We start from the raw sequence: 16,686 nt of genomic DNA, 5'->3' as shown, positions 1-16,686 counted from the left end.
AGCTAAGCACATAAGATTAGTCTTTTCTTGTGTTTTAGTCAAGTCTTTGACAAAAGGTCAACAGTGTAGGTCATAGGCTACTAGAAGCTAGCAGCTACACAGCAGCTAAGCACATAAGATTAGTCTTTTCTTGTATTTTAGCTAAGTTTTTGACAAAAGGTCAACAGTGTGAGTCATAGGCTACTAGAAACTAGCAGCTACACAGCAGCTAAGCACATAAGATTAGTCTTTTCTTGTGTTTTAGTCAAGTCTTTGACAAAAGGTCAACAGTGTGGGTCATAGGCTACTAGAAGCTAGCAGCTACACAGCAGCTAAGCACACAAGATTAGTCTTTTCTTGTATTTTAGTCAAGTTTTTGACAAAAGTTCAACAGTGTAGGTCATAGGCTACTATGAGCTAGCAGCTACACAGCAGCTAAGCACATAAGATTAGTCTTTTCTTGTATTTTAGTCAAGTCTTTAACAAAAGGTCAACAGTGTGAGTCATAGGCTACTAGAAGCTAGCAGCTACACAGCAGCTAAGCCCACAAGATTAGTCTTTTCTTGTATTTTAGTCAAGTCTTTGACAAAAGGTCAACAGTGTGGGTCATAGGCTACTAGAAGCTAGCAGCTACACAGCAGCTAAGCCCACAAGATTAGTCTTTTCTTGTATTTTAGTCAAGTCTTTGACAAAAGGTCAACAGTGTATGTCATAGGCTACTAGAAGATAGCAGCTACACAGCAGCTAAGCCAACAAGATTAGTCTTTTCTTGTATTTTAGTCAAGTCTTTGACAAAAGGTCAACAGTGTAGGTCATAGGCTACTAGAAGCTAGCAGCTACACAGCAGCTAAGCACACAAGATTAGTCTTTTCTTGTATTTTAGTCAAGTCTTTGACAAAAGTTCAACAGTGTAGGTCATAGGCTACTATGAGCTAGCAGCTACACAGCAGCTAAGCACATAAGATTAGTCTTTTCTTGTATTTTAGTCAAGTCTTTGACAAAAGGTCAACAGTGTGGGTCATAGGCTACTAGAAGCTAGCAGCTACACAGCAGCTAAGCCCACAAGATTAGTCTTTTCTTGTATTTTAGTCAAGTCTTTGACAAAAGGTCAACAGTGTATGTCATAGGCTACTAGAAGATAGCAGCTACACAGCAGCTAAGCCAACAAGATTAGTCTTTTCTTGTATTTTAGTCAAGTCTTTGACAAAAGGTCAACAGTGTAGGTCATAGGCTACTAGAAGCTAGCAGCTACACAGCAGCTAAGCACACAAGATTAGTCTTTTCTTGTATTTTAGTCAAGTCTTTGACAAAAGTTCAACAGTGTAGGTCATAGGCTACTATGAGCTAGCAGCTACACAGCAGCTAAGCACATAAGATTAGTCTTTTCTTGTATTTTAGTCAAGTCTTTGACAAAAGTTCAACAGTGTAGGTCATAGGCTACTATGAGCTAGCAGCTACACAGCAGCTAAGCACATAAGATTAGTCTTTTCTTGTGTTTTAGTCAAGTCTTTGACAAAAGGTCAACAGTGTAGGTCATAGGCTACTAGAAGCTAGCAGCTACACAGCAGCTAAGCACATAAGATTAGTCTTTTCTTGTATTTTAGCTAAGTTTTTGACAAAAGGTCAACAGTGTGAGTCATAGGCTACTAGAAACTAGCAGCTACACAGCAGCTAAGCACATAAGATTAGTCTTTTCTTGTGTTTTAGTCAAGTCTTTGACAAAAGGTCAACAGTGTGGGTCATAGGCTACTAGAAGCTAGCAGCTACACAGCAGCTAAGCACACAAGATTAGTCTTTTCTTGTATTTTAGTCAAGTTTTTGACAAAAGTTCAACAGTGTAGGTCATAGGCTACTATGAGCTAGCAGCTACACAGCAGCTAAGCACATAAGATTAGTCTTTTCTTGTGTTTTAGTCAAGTCTTTGACAAAAGGTCAACAGTGTGGGTCATAGGCTACTAGAAGCTAGCAGCTACTCAGCAGCTAAGCACACAAGATTAGTATTTTCTTGTATTTTAGTTAAGTCTTTGACAAAAGGGAAACAGTGTGAGTCATAGGCTACTAGAAACTAGCAGCTACACAGCAGCTAAGCACACAAGGTTAGTCTTTTCTTGTATTTCAGTCAAGTCTTTGACAAAAGGTCAACAGTGTGGGTCATAGGCTACTAGAAGCTAGCAGCTACACAGCAGCTAAGCACATAAGATTAGTCTTTTCTTGTGTTTTAGTCAAGTCTTTGACAAAAGGTCAACAGTGTGGGTCATAGGCTACTAGAAGCTAGCAGCTACACAGCAGCTAAGCACATAAGATTAGTCTTTTCTTGTATTTTAGTCAAGTCTTTGACAAAAGGGAAACAGTGTGGGTCATAGGCTACTAGAAGATAGCAGCTACACCAGCTAAGCCAACAAGATGAGTCTTTTCTTGTATTTTAGTCAAGTCTTTGACAAAAGGTCAACAGTGTAGGTCATAGGCTACTAGAAGCTAGCAGCTACACAGCAGCTAAGCACACAAGATTAGTCTTTTCTTGTATTTTAGTCAAGTCTTTGACAAAAGTTCAACAGTGTAGGTCATAGGCTACTATGAGCTAGCAGCTACACAGCAGCTAAGCACATAAGATTAGTCTTTTCTTGTATTTTAGTCAAGTCTTTGACAAAAGTTCAACAGTGTAGGTCATAGGCTACTATGAGCTAGCAGCTACACAGCAGCTAAGCACATAAGATTAGTCTTTTCTTGTGTTTTAGTCAAGTCTTTGACAAAAGGTCAACAGTGTAGGTCATAGGCTACTAGAAGCTAGCAGCTACACAGCAGCTAAGCACATAAGATTAGTCTTTTCTTGTATTTTAGCTAAGTTTTTGACAAAAGGTCAACAGTGTGAGTCATAGGCTACTAGAAACTAGCAGCTACACAGCAGCTAAGCACATAAGATTAGTCTTTTCTTGTGTTTTAGTCAAGTCTTTGACAAAAGGTCAACAGTGTGGGTCATAGGCTACTAGAAGCTAGCAGCTACACAGCAGCTAAGCACACAAGATTAGTCTTTTCTTGTATTTTAGTCAAGTTTTTGACAAAAGTTCAACAGTGTAGGTCATAGGCTACTATGAGCTAGCAGCTACACAGCAGCTAAGCACATAAGATTAGTCTTTTCTTGTATTTTAGTCAAGTCTTTAACAAAAGGTCAACAGTGTGAGTCATAGGCTACTAGAAGCTAGCAGCTACACAGCAGCTAAGCCCACAAGATTAGTCTTTTCTTGTATTTTAGTCAAGTCTTTGACAAAAGGTCAACAGTGTGGGTCATAGGCTACTAGAAGCTAGCAGCTACACAGCAGCTAAGCCCACAAGATTAGTCTTTTCTTGTATTTTAGTCAAGTCTTTGACAAAAGGTCAACAGTGTATGTCATAGGCTACTAGAAGATAGCAGCTACACAGCAGCTAAGCCAACAAGATTAGTCTTTTCTTGTATTTTAGTCAAGTCTTTGACAAAAGGTCAACAGTGTAGGTCATAGGCTACTAGAAGCTAGCAGCTACACAGCAGCTAAGCACACAAGATTAGTCTTTTCTTGTATTTTAGTCAAGTCTTTGACAAAAGTTCAACAGTGTAGGTCATAGGCTACTATGAGCTAGCAGCTACACAGCAGCTAAGCACATAAGATTAGTCTTTTCTTGTATTTTAGTCAAGTCTTTGACAAAAGGTCAACAGTGTGGGTCATAGGCTACTAGAAGCTAGCAGCTACACAGCAGCTAAGCCCACAAGATTAGTCTTTTCTTGTATTTTAGTCAAGTCTTTGACAAAAGGTCAACAGTGTATGTCATAGGCTACTAGAAGATAGCAGCTACACAGCAGCTAAGCCAACAAGATTAGTCTTTTCTTGTATTTTAGTCAAGTCTTTGACAAAAGGTCAACAGTGTAGGTCATAGGCTACTAGAAGCTAGCAGCTACACAGCAGCTAAGCACACAAGATTAGTCTTTTCTTGTATTTTAGTCAAGTCTTTGACAAAAGTTCAACAGTGTAGGTCATAGGCTACTATGAGCTAGCAGCTACACAGCAGCTAAGCACATAAGATTAGTCTTTTCTTGTATTTTAGTCAAGTCTTTGACAAAAGTTCAACAGTGTAGGTCATAGGCTACTATGAGCTAGCAGCTACACAGCAGCTAAGCACATAAGATTAGTCTTTTCTTGTGTTTTAGTCAAGTCTTTGACAAAAGGTCAACAGTGTAGGTCATAGGCTACTAGAAGCTAGCAGCTACACAGCAGCTAAGCACATAAGATTAGTCTTTTCTTGTATTTTAGCTAAGTTTTTGACAAAAGGTCAACAGTGTGAGTCATAGACTACTAGAAACTAGCAGCTACACAGCAGCTAAGCACATAAGATTAGTCTTTTCTTGTGTTTTAGTCAAGTCTTTGACAAAAGGTCAACAGTGTGGGTCATAGGCTACTAGAAGCTAGCAGCTACACAGCAGCTAAGCACACAAGATTAGTCTTTTCTTGTATTTTAGTCAAGTTTTTGACAAAAGTTCAACAGTGTAGGTCATAGGCTACTATGAGCTAGCAGCTACACAGCAGCTAAGCACATAAGATTAGTCTTTTCTTGTGTTTTAGTCAAGTCTTTGACAAAAGGTCAACAGTGTGGGTCATAGGCTACTAGAAGCTAGCAGCTACTCAGCAGCTAAGCACACAAGATTAGTATTTTCTTGTATTTTAGTTAAGTCTTTGACAAAAGGGAAACAGTGTGAGTCATAGGCTACTAGAAACTAGCAGCTACACAGCAGCTAAGCACACAAGGTTAGTCTTTTCTTGTATTTCAGTCAAGTCTTTGACAAAAGGTCAACAGTGTGGGTCATAGGCTACTAGAAGCTAGCAGCTACACAGCAGCTAAGCACATAAGATTAGTCTTTTCTTGTGTTTTAGTCAAGTCTTTGACAAAAGGTCAACAGTGTGGGTCATAGGCTACTAGAAGCTAGCAGCTACACAGCAGCTAAGCACATAAGATTAGTCTTTTCTTGTATTTTAGTCAAGTCTTTGACAAAAGGGAAACAGTGTGGGTCATAGGCTACTAGAAGCTAGCAGCTACACAGCAGCTAAGCACACAAGATTTGCCTTTTCTTGTATTTTAGTCAAGTCTTTGACAAAAGGTCAATAGTGTGGGTCATAGGCTACTAGAAACTAGCAGCTACACAGCAGCTAAGCACACACGATTAGTCTTTTCTTGTATTTTAGTCAAGTCTTTGACAAAAGGGAAACAGTGTGGGTCATAGGCTACTAGAAGCTAGCAGCTACACAGCAGCTAAGCACACAAGCTAGACATAGGTAACGAGAGTCCTTAATTGAATAATATGTAGTCTAAAACACATTTGTCAACATAAAGAAGTATCAAATAATTATAGTTGCATATTACTTAGTCTACAAGGCTGAAGCGTATTAAAAGTATTCAGTTAATTTAGTAGGTCATGACCCTAATTAAATAAATTGTTGTCACTAAAACACAAATTACCATTCCATTTCAACTCAAAGACAGCATATGTCCATTCCAGACAGTAGATAATAAATACATTATCGTTTTTCATACCTACCATTGTTCTATGTTGACTAATTTTACTAGATCTAACATTCCCTTGCTACAAAATATTACTATTTTGTATGACTCGTGCTGGTATCGTATCAGATCGATATCTGCGTCGGCCAATACTCAAGGCTCCAGTATCGGAGGTGAAAAAGTTGCATGGGGACACCCCTACAAATTACAGCAAGGTGACGTATTCAGTCACTTCTCGAACAGAGCACACCTTTGCAAAGACCTCAGTGAAAGTCTCGTACCAGTGAAAAACATCGGACCAGCGGGCTGAGCAGGAAGACCATGTGACTGTGGAGCTCCGTGTTCTTCCATACCAGAAGGTAAAACACCTCCAAGAGGCTAAACGATGCCAGACCGAGACTTACGAGCTGCAGAGATAAAGAGTGAGAAAACACACAAGAATGTCATCTTTTCTGGATTTGTGTGATAAACACTTTATACACGCTTGTGTAAACATGTAACATTTGATATGATACTCACTTAAATCATAAACACTATTTACAGTCTAGAGCAGTGGCTCTTAACCTGGGTTCGATCGAAACCTAGGGGTTCGGAGAGTCGGCCTCAGGGGTTCGGCGGAGCCTCCGCCGCTGAGGTCAAGACACACCCAACTCATCGTGTAAATAAAAACTTCTCCCTATCTGCGTATTATGGATACCCCCCAAACAATTTTCCCTCTAATTTTCCATCTGATTTGCAGGTGTGTAATTTGTTGTGAGTTCATGCACCGTGTTTGTGTTGTTCTTTGAACAAGGTGATGTTCATGCACGGTTCATTTTGTGCACCTGTAAAAAAACATAACTTTGTCTTGAATTTGAATTTTTTAAATTTTTTTTCACTAAAGAAGGGTTCGGTGAATGCGCATATGCAACTGGTGGGGTTCGGTACCTCCAACAAGGTTAAGAACCACTGCTCTAGAGTATAAACATATAACACAGACCTGGGCAAATTAAGGCCTGGGGGCCGCATGCGTTAAGCTTTTCAATCTGGCCCGCTGGACATTCCCAAATAATATTTTTAGATCTTTAAGATGGAAAGTGTAGCTGCCATTATGATGTGTAGTGATGTTTTCTAATGACCGTAAGTCTTGAACTGTACAAAGTATTTCAATAGTTGGAATCTGCGCTTTTGCATGATATACTAATTACTTATGGTAATCTAATTAGTTACTATGGTAATCTAAGTCACAGCAGCTCAGACGAGGCACCAAGCAGTGTGGGTGGGGAGCGTTTCCACAGAGTGTTTCCAGAGCGGCCAGCCTGAAATGCAGGTGTCAGGGACAGACGCGGAAGGAGATTTTTACAAGATTGTAGGTGGGGTTTTTTTTACCCTTTGCATTCATATTTCACTCTGTTTGTTGCGTTTCTCTCAATTGTAAAATACGTGGATGGAGAGGCGGTGTGACGTTCATATGTTGTCAATATTCAGTGTTTTATCCTTCATAGTTAATATTGTAAATCCCACATTCTTTATTTTCATGTACATTCTGGGTGTCTCATCCAGTAAAAAAATGTAAAATTCCATTCCGTTTTTTAAGGCTGTCTGTCATAACATTTTTAGCGTTCAGACATTGTTGTGAGGTTTTGTATTAGTGTTCCTAAAAATCAGGGGCCGTACTTATCAAGCTTCTTAGAGTGCCATTTTACACTTAAGTCCTGAGAATTTGTGAAATTTAGTCCTACTCTCAAACTTGGGAACAAAAGCTTTTTATCAACGTTCTTAAGTCTAAGAATCACTCCTACTCCCCACGATATTTAAGAGACCTTCAGAGGTGTCTTAAGTGGTTAGGAGTTGCCAGCAGGGGATGGCACTGAGGCGAGAGAGACGTGCGCGAACGTTCAGGGAACGGAACGATGTTTTGTTTTTTTTGATGACGAGCAGCTGATCAAACGGTATCGTTTAGACAGAGCGGATATTATTTTTGTCACAGATTTAATACTTTTCGATTCCTTGTTGATTTCTGCATGTGGCTGCAGTGGGCTAGTATATATAGAGCCACCCACACCAGTTTCAAATTAGTTGCCTAATTAATGAATTGGAAAGAAAATGTTATGACAGTAGCGTATGTGTGTGGCCGTGAGGTGAGTGACGTCAGTGAGTGTGTGGGCGAGAGAAGAGAGGGAGCGGTAGTGTGAGTGCCGGCGGGGACTAGTTTGTTTTGTATTATTTTGTAGTTTATTGTCAAAATATACACTCCCATTGTCCACTTAAATATTTCCAAGATATTTCTTTATTCTTAGACAACGGATTCCCTTCCGTGATTGGTCATTTCTATGGACACAGAAATGACGTCACCTAAAATTCTGTTTACGGCACATAGTAATGTCGTAATTCAGCTCTGAGTGTGACACTTAAGATTCAGTCCTACACTTCGCTGAAAGTGTGAGTAAGACGCTTGATAACTAACTTTTAAGTGCAGCTTTCAGCGAATAATTTATTTACTCTTAAGTCAACTCTTAGCAGACTTCTTAGGAGTAATTCTAAGAAGCTTGATAAGTACGGCCCCAGATATACCGGCCCCCAGACACATTTGTATCTCTAAATTTGGCCCCTAGAGTCAAAATAATTGCCCAGGCCTGATATAACATTTGATAAAAGTACTTATGAATGATGACTGAAAATTTTAAACTGCACGAGAACAAAGTCATGGAGAGTTGTCACAGTATTTTTTAAGGCATTGATGCATATTTTCTGTTCTCATTCTTTATGTAGGAACCGATGATTCTTTGACCTTGTAATGGCTGCTTTTAAACAGAAGCTGGTAGCAAAGCTGCCTTTCCTCAGCATAGCAATGAGCAGGTGTGACTTTTCTCTGACGGTAACCAGCTTCTTCTGGGGCTTAGCTTCTGTACCAGAAGTTTGGACGACATTGTAAGGATTCCAACAATTACAAATGTTGTCAGAAAAACGGCGCAGCAAAGCTACACGGAGATCAGCTAAAACAAACGGGAAGTTCGATCAGCTGCCAGGACAAAGAACACAGTGCCCTGTTAAGTGAACTTCAAACTTTACTATTGGTCAATTGGTCAGCCTGATCTTATTTACTATCAGCAATGTCCAACTCCTTGTTGACTATCACTTGCGCCAAATAAAGAGTATTGTCTACTTAAAGGGGAATCGCACTTTTTGGGGGGAATTTCGCCTACCGTTCATAATTATTATGACGGATGTATTTTTTTTTAATGCATTCTAAATATTAAATGCGATCAAAAGTCTGCTTACAATGGAGCCTGTGGGAGCCGCTCTATTCTGCCTATAAAGCCCTTAAAAAAGCATCCAAATCCCTCCATAAAGGTTTTATATGCATGATGTAAGTATATATGTAATGTAGGAACAAGCATATACATAATAACATTTGATCAGTTTAAGCATATGCGGCGCATTAATTTAAAAATAGCATCACAACATTTGCATTTTTATTTTGACAACATCCCTATTATTACTCACTGCAGACTTCTTGAGAGCCAACAAACATAAAACAACATCACTTACTGTACAAGGTCTGCTGTCATTAGGGTGCCGACTGCCAGAATGTTCATATATTCCCATTTAGGTGACTCATAATCCTCGTGGAACCAAGCGACTTTTTGTGTCGTTCTCGCCATTACCGGGTCTAAATTGGCTGTCAAAGTGTACCAACTTGTGGAAATACGTCCTGGTCCTTCTACTGTCCAGGGAAGAGGCTTGATTTATGATCTACAATAAAGTTCGACGAGCACGGAAACGAGGAAGCAGCTGATCAGTCGATCATGTCGACATTGGCACACATTTGAGTGATCAGGGTGTTGCTATAAATAGTTTGTCTGCGTTAGCGCTTATAATAACAATATCACTAATACTTGGTTAATATTTAAGTCACGAAATGTAAATCAAGTATTTTTGCCACTTTGAGGTTTTTTTTAGAGGTTTTTATGGGCAGAACAGAGGACCTCCCATTGGTTTGGCTGGGAACAGACTTTATTTACGAGCTAGAATGCATTTTTAAAAAATACATCCATCGCCATGTATTCCATAATGATTGCGAATGATAGACAAATTTTAAAAAAGTGCACTTCCCCTTTAAGGATATTATACCTGTATATCCTTATTTTAACAGTATTTACAGTCACATCAAGGTCTAGGTTTACTTTCTTACATTTCCTGGTCAGCCTGTTGATTAATTTGAGCATTGCTGCCACCTAGCTGGAGGTTTGTGTATCATTCAGGTATGAAATGAGGTTGATTGTATCGGCACTCAGGCCCCCACCTCAAAAAAAAAAGAAAGAAAAACACTGCAGTACAGGATCATGTTTTAAATATAAATACAGTATTTCTGGAATTGTTCCACAATCAGTCTGGCCATCTTTACATCTGAGAGGTTCTGCCTCGATGATATACTCCTATGTTACATACTTGATGCAAATTAATCTAATTAGTTGATAAATACTCTTTCGGCTGTTTTTGATTATGACAATTACACATTTGTTTTCTTTTGGATGAGTTGCTGTCATCAATTTCAAAATGAGCGAATATCTCCCATGAAATGATCCCATTTTCCCAGTTTCTGTTGTGTTTTCTATGTTTTAATAGGAATAAAATGTGCGTTTATGAGATTTACAAATCGTATCTACATTATACTAGGGTTGTCCCGATATCAATATTTTGGTACCGGTACCAAAATGTATTTCGATGCATTTCTAAATAAAGGGGACCACAAAAAAATGGCATTATTGGCTTTATTTTAACAAAAAAACTTAGGGTACATTAAACATATGTTTCTTATTGCAATGGAAGAACAATTTAGTCCCAATAGTGAACATACAAGACAACTTGTCTTTTAGTAGTAAGTAAACAAACAAAGGCTCCTAATTAATCTGCTGACATATGCAGTAACATATTGTGTCATTTATCATTCTATTATTTCGTCAACATTATGAGGGACAAGCTGTAAAAATGTATTATTAATTCACTTGTTCATTTACTGTTAATATCTGCTTATTTTCTGTTCCAACATGTTCTAGCTACACTTCTGTTAAAATGTAATAATCACTTATTCTTCTGTTTGATACTTTACATTAGTTTTGGATGATACCACAAATGTAGGTATCGATCCGATACCAAGTTGTGCGCTGCCGAACATGCTCCTCTGCTCGTAAAACCAGCAATATCATGGTGTGACGATGCGCCGTCATGCCCGTTAAAAAAAGAAGTACAGTACCGTTTTCGATTCATTAGTACCGCGCAGAGAGGTTCATGGCTGGTGAGGCACTGACTTCATCACAGTCAGATTTACAAACATATGAACCCTAAAGAGTATCTTATTCACCATTTGATTGGCAGCAGTTAACGGGTTATGTTCAAAAGCTCATACCAGCATTCTTCCCTGCTTGGCACTCAGCATCAAGGGTTGGAATTGGGGGTTAAATCACCAAAAATGATTCCCGGGCGCGGCGCCGCTGCTGCCCACTGCTCCCCTCACCTCCCAAGGGGTGAGCTAGGGGATGGGTCAAAAGCAGAGGACAAATTTCACCACACCTAGTGTGTGTGTGACAATCATTGGTACTTTAACTTAACTTTAACTTTACACATACAAACTGTAGCACACAAAAAAGCACATTTAATTAAAAAAAACAATATTATGGTCTTACCTTTACTTATAAATGAAGTCCATGCGCCACTCCTTTTGAACAAAAGCATCGATAACTTGTTTATAGAAGTCTTCCTTATCTTTCTTCAGTTTTAAAAGTCTCTCTGTCTCGATGGAGATCTTTTAATTATTACCTCCTGCTTCGATTGAAAGTCCAGTTTAGAAAACTGTTTTATTTTAGATATATAATCCTCCGTGTTAAAAGTTCAGGCGAGAAGAAAAAAATAAACGATCGCTGCTAATTGTTGCTGCTTGTTGTCACTTCTTCTGCAGCCGAGTAGTCACAAGAATGATATCTGTGATCACTACCGCCCTCTACCACCAGGAGGCGGGATTACTGCGAGCCTCACCCAGTGCGTCTTCGCAGCCGTTTTATGATTGCTCAGCACAAGAAATACGTTACACACATACAGTTGTTGACAAAATACACTGTACATTATATACCTCAGCTAACTAAACTATGGAAATTTATAAAATAATTCACATAGCAATACGGTCTCACCGCACAGCAGGCCAGCAATTAGCCGAGTCATTGCGCAATCCATGGCGAGGCTCAACTGGCTGGTGACTCACCGCAAGTCTCTTCTCAGTATTTGAACGGCAAATGTGAAAATTCAGCGATTTTAAAAATAATCTAAAACTGGTGAAGTTAAATGGAAAATAACTTTATAGTATAATCACTGGATACATATAACAATTTAATTAATTTTTTTTCTTTCCATGGTGACACGTGAGGCCCCGCCTCACCTGCCTCCCCTGACTGCACGTCACTGGTACCGCGATACTATACCAGTACCGGTATACCGTACAGCCCTACATTATACAGGGTCCCTACTTTTTTGTAAAGGGGTTGTACACACAGTGTGTGTGTTTATTGTGTTTAGTGGATGTCACAATTGTTGTGGATGTAGGCTAATTAAAATCAGTGTGATGTCATCTTTGTGTTAGTGAAATATTTTCCCTCCTCTTGGCAGAATAAAAACACCTTAGAATTGTCCTTCATTCTACTAGAAGGAGATAAACACAATGAATACACCCTGTGTTATTTATGCACTTCCTGTAAAGAAAGATATAGAGGAGAATTGAAAGTGAAAATTGACTGATCACATGTACGCTAAACTAACGTTTTTAGCATCTGGACAATTATCTAACCTAATCTAAACCCCTGATGATTGACGGTTAAAGTTTTTGACTGATGAGGTTCCATAACCACGTCAATCCATCATCTTACCGTCTTGGTGCAGCACAGTATGGACAGCGGGATGGACTGTTTTGGGGGGCGCAGCTGCAAGTAGAGCAGGTAGAAGGGGCAACAGGTCCACAGGAAAGAACAAGGGAACCAAACCAGCACGGTGTGTTGGAAACACTGAGTCAGGTCCGGCTTAGCCGTGTACCACGTCAAGTTCCAGTCCTGAAAACAGACATTTCAAGAAATAATGAACTGAATAGTGAGAGTTTCCACCTCAAAACAAATCTCTGCAGGCTTCAAAAATGTCATGAGTTTTTTTCCATTTCTTTGACGTCACAAACTCTTGATTTAGGCTTCAAGTTATTCGAGACAATTAGTTTGGTGTAAGAAAAAGAACACCTAACATCTTTGTGATGGACCTCTCCAGCCTCCAAGGTTCTCTGGATAAAGTTAAAGTACCCATGAATGTCACACACACACTAGGTGTGGCGAAATTATTCTCTGCATTTGACCCTTGATCACCCCCTGGGAGGTGAGGGGAGCAGTGGGCAGCAGCGGTGGCCGCGCCCGGGATTCATTTTTGTTGATTTAACCCCCAATTCCAACCCTTGATGCTGAGTGCCAAGCAGGGAGGTAATGGGTCCCATTTTTATAGTCTTTGGTATGACTCGGCCGGGGTTTGAACTCACACCCTACCAATCTCAGGGTGGACACTCTAACCCAGGGGTCGGGAACCTTTTTGGTTGAGAGAGCCATAAAAACCAAATATTTTAAAATGTATTTCCGTGAGAGCCATATAATATTTTTTTAACTCTGAATACAACTAAATGCGTGCATTTTTAAGTAAGACCAACATTTTTAGAGTATAATAAGTCTCATTCTTTTTAATAACATTGTTATTCTGAAGCTAACCAATAATAAATAAAATACTTCTTACCATTAATGCGACTTCTTGAACAGGTGCGGTAGAAAAATTTATTAAAATGCATGAGAATGTTTTATATTTTGGACCCCGACTTAAACAAGTTGAAAAACTTATTCGGGTGTTACCATTTAGTGGTCAATTGTACGGAATATGTAGTTCACTGTGCAACCTACTAAAAAAAAGTCTCAATCAATCAAAAAAACGTTATTTTTAATTGGAATTATTCATTACTTATTGTGTTAAGCAATGTCAGCTAAGATTGATCTGAGAGCCAGATGCAGTCATCAAAAGAGCCACATCTGGCTCTAGAGCCATAGGTTCCCTACCCCTGCTCTAACCACTAGGCCACTGAGTAGGATGAATGGATAAAACAAATCTTAAAGACAAACGACAAAATGTTGTAGAAAGCCCTCAGGAAGCTTAGGTCCTTTAAGGAAGCTTAGTCCTTTAATAAGTGCAGCAAGCTGTTGGAGATCTTTTTTCAGTCTGCTGTGGCCAGTGAATATAGAATATAATTTGGTGTATTACCTGATTCTGATTCTTGCATTGATTGGAATCAGACAAGATTCACAGTAGTGCTGACAACTTCCACATTTTCTATTGTACATTGTGGAGGAGAAAAAAAGTCCTCCTTGCTGTCCAATACCACATGAAAGTGGTTGGTTTTGGCATCTTATTTGTCCAGCTTCCATACTCCTTTTTATCCACTTTACAAAATGACAAGAAATACATTGGCGGCAAACTCCGTGGCTTGCTGGCTTGTTTGCGCTAGCTTTCGGAGACTCTTATTTTGCGAGCGCAGGCAGGATGAAGCAGCGCTTTTATTGTGAAGACAGAAACTGTGCGGTCAGTCTTTAGGCTTTTGACAGTAGGTACGGTTGAAATAAAAACTGTTCCTCGCCTTCCCGACTGTCTTTTTTTCCTTCACAGTGAGCTGGCAGCAGCCGGCATCATTTCGCAAGATCCTTGTGTGCCTTGAATGTCAATCAAGTGACGAAAGTGACGTCATAGTGAAGATTTATGATCGCTAATTTTTAGGTCTATTTTTTCAATGTCTGGCTGGCAGTCAACTGACACATCAGCTGCGATCGACAGGTAGCTCGCGATCGACATAACGGGCACCTCTGATATGAATAATAAAAACGACCCTAGAAAAGAGCCCTGGGCACCCCCTTGTGGACAGTCACAAATTACACCAGGGGTCTAATGTAGTAGCTTGCCAATAGGGTCGATGCATATTTGCTGAAAGTCTTAGCATCTTTTTATAAGATATGTTGCCACTGTTTAAAATAGCATAAAGACAATGACCGCACTGTTGAGTGGAAATCTGCTTCCTAAATAAAGCACAATTTAAATGCTGCCAGTCACATAAATACACCACAAAATCCTCTCTAATATGGATTAAAAATCTTGGAAAGAAATACACTACCGTTCAAAAGTTTGGGGTCACCCAAACAATTTTGTGGAATAGCCTTCATTTCTAAGAACAAGAATAGACTGTCGAGTTTCAGATGAAAGTTCTCTTTTTCTGGCCATTTTGAGCATTTAATTGACCCCACAAATGTGATGCTCCAGAAACTCAATCTGCTCAAAGGAAGGTCAGTTTTGTAGCTTCTGTAACGAGCTAAACTGTTTTCAGATGTGTGAACATGATTGCACAAGGGTTTTCTAATCATCAATTAGCCTTCTGAGCCAATGAGCAAACACATTGTACCATTAGAACACTGGAGTGATAGTTGCTGGAAATGGGCCTCTATACACCTATGTAGATATTGCACCAAAAACCAGACATTTGCAGCTAGAATAGTCATTTACCACATTAGCAATGTATAGAGTGTATTTCTTTAAAGTTAAGACTAGTTTAGAGTTATCTTCATTGAAAAGTACAGTGCTTTTCCTTCAAAAATAAGGACATTTCAATGTGACCCCAAACTTTTGAACGGTAGTGTACATACTGAGATGAACACAATGGGGGATGCGGATGCCAACATTTTGTAATTTTCCATCAAAACATGCTCATTCTTTTTGCTTTGGGTGAAATAAATGAACGTTATCAAAATGAGGAACTGCCATTTTAATTTCGTTTAAGTAGCTCTCAGAAGAAACAAGAATGCAGACAATGGAATTTTGATATAGTTGAGAGATGACTGTCTTTTTGCATCCATCTTTAAGTTAAACAGGTTTTACTACAATTACTTTCCATTTTACATCAATTAAAACCTTAAAAGCACACAGGCTAAAAATAAAAATGACTACCCTGTAGAGGTGGGAATCTTTGGGTACCTCGCGATTCCATTCTGTTTCTCAAAGTGACGATTCAATTTACAATCGATTCTTGTAACATATTATTTGGTATATCAATTATTATAAAAACCTTTTGAAAACAGGTTACAGGTTACAAAATGTACTCGAGGCTGCTGACGTCTTTTTAGAAAACTTTTTTTTTTTACATTTTATTAACAAAAATCACAGTATGTTAAACAATCTTATAAAATAAATTAGAGCAACTCCTACTTAGTGGCCTAGTGGTTAGAGTGTCCGCTCTGAGATCGGAAGGTTGTGAGTTCTAACCCCGGCCAAGTCATACCAAAGATTATAAAAATGGAACCCATTACCTCCCTGCTTGGCACTCAGCATCAATGGTTGGAATTGGGGGTTAAATCACCAAAAATGATTCCCGGGCGCAGCACCGCTGCTGCCCACTGCTCCCCTCACCTCCCAGGGGGTGAACAAGGGGATGGGTCAAATGCAGAGGACAAATTTCACCTGTGTGTGACAATCATTGGTACTTTAACTTTAACTCAATCCCAGCTTTACAATAACATAGAAATGTACAAAGAAATTAAGACATACAAATACAAACTAATGAAATTCAACACTAAAAAAATGGCAAACCAAAATTAATAAATGCTACATTATCACTAATTGTTTAATTTTTTTATTCCAAAAATAGATTCTAAAAAAAAAAAACTTAAAACAAAATATTTTTTTCTTAAAAAGGATTCTTGAAATTGATCAAGCGATTTAGAATCAGAATATATAAAAATTGCGATGTGAATACATTTTTGAGCACCTTGTATTAGACCTTTTGACTCAAAGGCCCCATTGGATAAAAATAATTTGACCGGGTGCCGGGCTCTCTGTGTATGTGTGTATATAGTTTGTAAAGCATTGATGTGGCCGTGGTCAATAGTGAATATATGGCGCCAGCTTTGAAATAGTGCAACTCACCCATAAAGGATCCAAACCGCTTAGGCGACACAAATCCTCCATTTGTCTCCTTGGGCTGGTTAGAGGTTCTCTTTCACTCGTCTTTTTAAAGACTGCTTGCTCTGCTTGGATGCCAAGTTGAAGTCTTTAGCACCAACCTGGCAAATAACGCGCTCACACACGCACATACATGAA

At 39.1% G+C, this 16,686-nt stretch overlaps 1 protein-coding gene across 1 annotated transcript in view; it reads right to left on the bottom strand.

The window, feature by feature from the left end:
- The window catches only part of LOC133638377 (multidrug resistance-associated protein 1-like), a 68,197-nt gene extending 51,643 nt beyond the window's left edge, over positions 1–16,554 (bottom strand). The window contains exons 1-3 of the mRNA XM_062030916.1: positions 16,513–16,554; positions 12,399–12,578; positions 5,784–5,909 (exon numbers count right to left, since the gene is read on the bottom strand). Coding sequence (XP_061886900.1) covers positions 5,784–5,909; positions 12,399–12,578; positions 16,513–16,554 — 348 coding nt within the window. The remainder of the gene's footprint in view (positions 1–5,783; positions 5,910–12,398; positions 12,579–16,512) is intronic.
- Between the last annotated feature and the right edge of the window lie 132 nt (positions 16,555–16,686).

Source organism: Entelurus aequoreus, linkage group LG21, assembly GCF_033978785.1.
Source record: "Entelurus aequoreus isolate RoL-2023_Sb linkage group LG21, RoL_Eaeq_v1.1, whole genome shotgun sequence".
NCBI classification, from domain to species: domain Eukaryota; kingdom Metazoa; phylum Chordata; class Actinopteri; order Syngnathiformes; family Syngnathidae; genus Entelurus; species Entelurus aequoreus.
Note: the sequence above shows the minus strand (reverse complement) of the source record. Positions and strands in the feature narration are given on the sequence as shown.